This window comes from Cyprinodon variegatus, unplaced genomic scaffold, assembly GCF_000732505.1.
Source record: "Cyprinodon variegatus isolate N-32 unplaced genomic scaffold, C_variegatus-1.0 Scaffold392, whole genome shotgun sequence".
Lineage (NCBI taxonomy): Eukaryota > Metazoa > Chordata > Actinopteri > Cyprinodontiformes > Cyprinodontidae > Cyprinodon > Cyprinodon variegatus.
The window spans coordinates 635369-639360 of NW_015150845.1; the positions used below are offsets into that span (position 1 = coordinate 635369).

The following is a 3992-nucleotide window of genomic DNA, read 5'->3' on the forward strand; positions in this document are numbered from 1 at the left end:
TTCTGATTCTGAACTGCAAGAAAATACATTGTGATTCTTGCACTTCTGACAAGAATCATGGCTGATTCCATGATAATTCAAGCTCTGTACATTTTCAAGGGAGGCTAAATAAAATAGACTTTTTACGAGTTTAAATGCTCAGGTTTCAGCTGCATGCAGTCTGTGATGTATTTTAGCATTATGACTTACACTTTGACAACTTTCATTAAAATTTAAGTCTCATTTTGTACAGCTTTCATTACATTTCTTCTTTCCATTTCTGAAAGTGCAGCAGTGATCAAATGTAAACAGTGTGGGAGAAAAATATGGTGCAAAAAAACGCATTGTAATGTATTATAAACTGCAGTGAAGGGGCTGACTATAGATTCAAACATGTGTAATTTACCCAGACAGTTTAAAAGATTTCAAACAAGTTACACAAGGAACATCACAGCACTATACTTTTAACAAGCAACTGAAACAGAGCCTCAGATTAACTGTGGTGTCATCCATCCTGCATTATTAATGAGAGCAGACCTCATTGAACACCCTGCATGTTATTTATGCATGCATCAAACTGTGAGTGGATTAGGTTTGTGCAAATAGCGCATCACAAAGGGGCCATTCATTAGGTGTGCACAGCATGACCGATTTGGCAGCACATCTGTAAACACAGGACTCCGGTGTGAACAAACAAAACACTAACAATCCGAGGGAACATATATCTCAGCTCGCATCACGTCAAAAAAGGGGGATAAATTAAGTTTAAGCTCGAGCGCTCACTTACTACAATGGAGTGATTGTTGATCTTGCAGGAAAGAAAACATGAGTTAAATGGACAGAAAGCTAATCGTTTAAGATTGGTGTGTATCTGATCGACTTATGTTGGAGCTAATAAGTATTGCATTAGCAAACTGAGTCATATCGATATGCAAAACTTTATTGCAAAGACTCTAAAGCCAAGCTTTTTTTTACACTCTAAAGTTGTGTTAAATATTTTAGCATTGTGACTTTCTGGAGATGCACAACAGTAAAGTTAATCTGAGTGTTTTTATCCTCCATTCGCCATGAAAACATGATTTGAAAGAAAAGCATAGAAGCGCTTCTTACAGCTTGATACAAGCTCTCTTTAATAAATATAATAATAAATAGAAAAATAACTGAACTTTATTGATTTCACATTGGAGAAATGCATCTCTGCATTTAACCCATCTCCTTGGGGAGCAGTGGGCTGCCATTATGTGATGCCTGGGGAGCAATAGGGAGTTAAAGGTTTTGCTCAGGGACCCAGAGGGGAGACTGTGGGGATCGAACCGGATACTTGCAACCTTCTGGCACAAGCGCACTGATCTAACCCACTAGGCCAGCAATTCCCCCATTTTATGGTGCAGAGAAATCCAAAAGATCAAATTTGTGTTTTTCAACTTCTCATCTAGACCTTCTTTTATGTTTGTTGGCCGCAGTTAGATCTAAATCCATCGGAGAACCTGGTTCTCAGATCCTCCTCATGCTTTCTGACTCGTTTGAGGGGTTTTGTAAGAACTTTGCAGGAAATGTCAGTCTCAATACGCAACATCGGTAAAGATACTGCACAGAACCTTAAAGGATTTGCAGCTGTAATTGTGAAAAATTCTGTAGCTTAAATTTGAAATTCAATTTAGTCAATATATATAGTGCTATTTCACAAAATTTCATATAAAGGCACCCTTCAGATTTAACTGCATCAAATCATACAGATTAATTGTTAAAGAGGTTAAATATGTTTCTGCCTAGAACAAAACACAACAGGTTGCACTGATTCAATGACTTCACTGAATTAATTCTCCTGCATGAAAGTGTATCTTTAGTGGGAAGTTGGTCATTGTGTGTCGTTGACTTTGCAGCAATTTCACATTACAAATATGCACATAGCAACAGTGGGAAGGAACCTCCAGAAGAACATGGCTAAATCAAAACAAAAGTTTGGCAAAGCATTATGCATTCAATATGAGTGCCCAAAGAGTTTAAACTGAGCAGTACTCAGCTTTAGTCATCATCATCATCATCATTATCACATTCAAAAAATATTCCACAAATCCTTTAATTATCATTAATTTATTTGTATGGGGAAAATAGAAATAATTCAGATTACAGTAAGATAATGATAGTAATTATACGTCTGTCTTTCTCTGTGCTTACAGAAAAACCAAGATATGCAGAAAGTTGGGACTTTGAAGTGACCGGCTCCTCCTTCCTCCAGTTTGAGCTGAGTATGGGCTGCAGTAAGTCCACGTCCTTCTCCCACGGGGTCCGATTGGAGTTTTCAACAGACTGCGGTCGCCACTGGACTCTTATTACCCCTGAGTGCGTGCCTCCAGCCATCGGCTGCGCTGGTTACACTCAGAGCTCTGTCTACACGTCAACCCAACACAAACACTGGAGGAGAATCACCGTCTACCTGCCCAGTGCTGCTAAGTATGTCTTTTCGGAGCCCCACAAGCAAATAAAACCTTTATTAATGATTAAATGTAATAATAGTCTTTAATAAGAGTGGGTACACCTTCAATAAATGATCAAACTTTATTACATAGATGTGAATTTCTCTTTACCAGGTCATAAGATTATTTCAAATAGTAATAATTGTAGATTCCCATGTTTTAAGGTATGTCACTATTAATAAAAGATGAAATACAGATATAACCAATAGGTTTTGTTTTACTTTTTTTTGTACAAAAGTTCCCCCAGAACTCGGTTCCGTTGGATCCAGACCCACTTCACCCCAGGAGCAGAGGGATGGGCGCTAGATAATGTGTTACTTGCCCCCGGTTGCCCATGGATGTGCTCTGGACATGGGCTGTGTGACAATGGACGCTGTGTGTATGTAAAACCGACCTCTTTCTGCATTACTAATTGGTTTTTCTTTTTATTTTGCCTCATTTCTAAATGTCCTACCTGGTTTAAATGGTTTCTACTTCGGTTTTTTTATTCGTTCTCCTGCAGATGTGATAAAGGGTACGGAGGAGCGCACTGTGTACCTTTGGCCCCGCTGCCGTCGGTGCTAAGGGAAGACTTTAATGAGAATCTGCAACAGGAGACCTGGCCTGAAGTTTATGGAGCAGAGAGAGGGACCCTCAGTGGGGAGCCACTTAAATCTGGCACTGCTCTTATTTTCAAAGGAGTAAGTTCAATGGACACGTGCAGAAAGCAATCGAAACATGTCTTCAAAATTTAAATAACAATTACACTTTTTTTCCTGGTTTTTCACAGGATGGACTTCGTATGATTGTTTCAAGGGACCTAGACTGCTCTAACACTCTCTACATCCAGTTCTCTTTCAAGTTTATAACCAAAGGTGCTCGCTTACTTGCTGTTGCTACGGTTACGCAACATCTGTCTTTTAACTTTTAACGGGTTTTGCTGTAACTGTTCTCCCTTTGGGCCTCTGCAGGAGTCCCGGAGCGCTCCCACTCGGTGCTGTTGCAGTACTCTGTAAATGGAGGAATCAGCTGGCTCCTGCTGGATGAGTTTTACTTCCCAGCTTCCACAGACACTCTGTTCCTCCACTTGCCTCTGCCACCCAGTGCTCAGACCAATGCCACCCGTTTCAGACTGTGGCAGCCTTACAACAGCGGTAAGCAGACAGCACAGCTCTACTTTTAATTTAGTAGTACCAAAATGAATACTAGTTCAAGGCAGTTCAGAAAAAAGGATCCAATTCATTTAGAAAGCTAAAGGCAGTTTAGCTCATTCCAAACACACATTTAGTTACTTAAATACTTTCCAATTTTATTTTAGTTATTAAATAACGCAGCCAAGTTGGATGTATTATTCAGTTCTGGTTTTATATTAAAGGAATATTTTAGATTTTTAAGGAATTCAAATAAATTCAGTTTATTTCTAAAGTGCCAATTCACTAATCTGACTCCGTCAGATGGATTTGGTCTCCATATCCATCTGGAAACCTTCCGTCGAAGTAATTTTGGGAAGGGGCGAAAATACTGGTTAGCTGATTGGCCTATGTTGGTGATAGACGG

General features: G+C 39.5%; 1 protein-coding gene across 1 annotated transcript in view; it reads left to right on the forward strand.

Moving 5' to 3' along the window:
* reln (reelin) overlaps positions 1-3992 on the forward strand; it is a 245497-nt gene that overhangs the window by 211673 nt on the left and 29832 nt on the right. Inside the window, 5 exon segments of the mRNA XM_015387357.1 lie at positions 2160-2433; positions 2695-2835; positions 2959-3136; positions 3226-3310; positions 3407-3589. Of these exon segments, the coding sequence (XP_015242843.1) occupies positions 2160-2433; positions 2695-2835; positions 2959-3136; positions 3226-3310; positions 3407-3589 (861 nt within the window).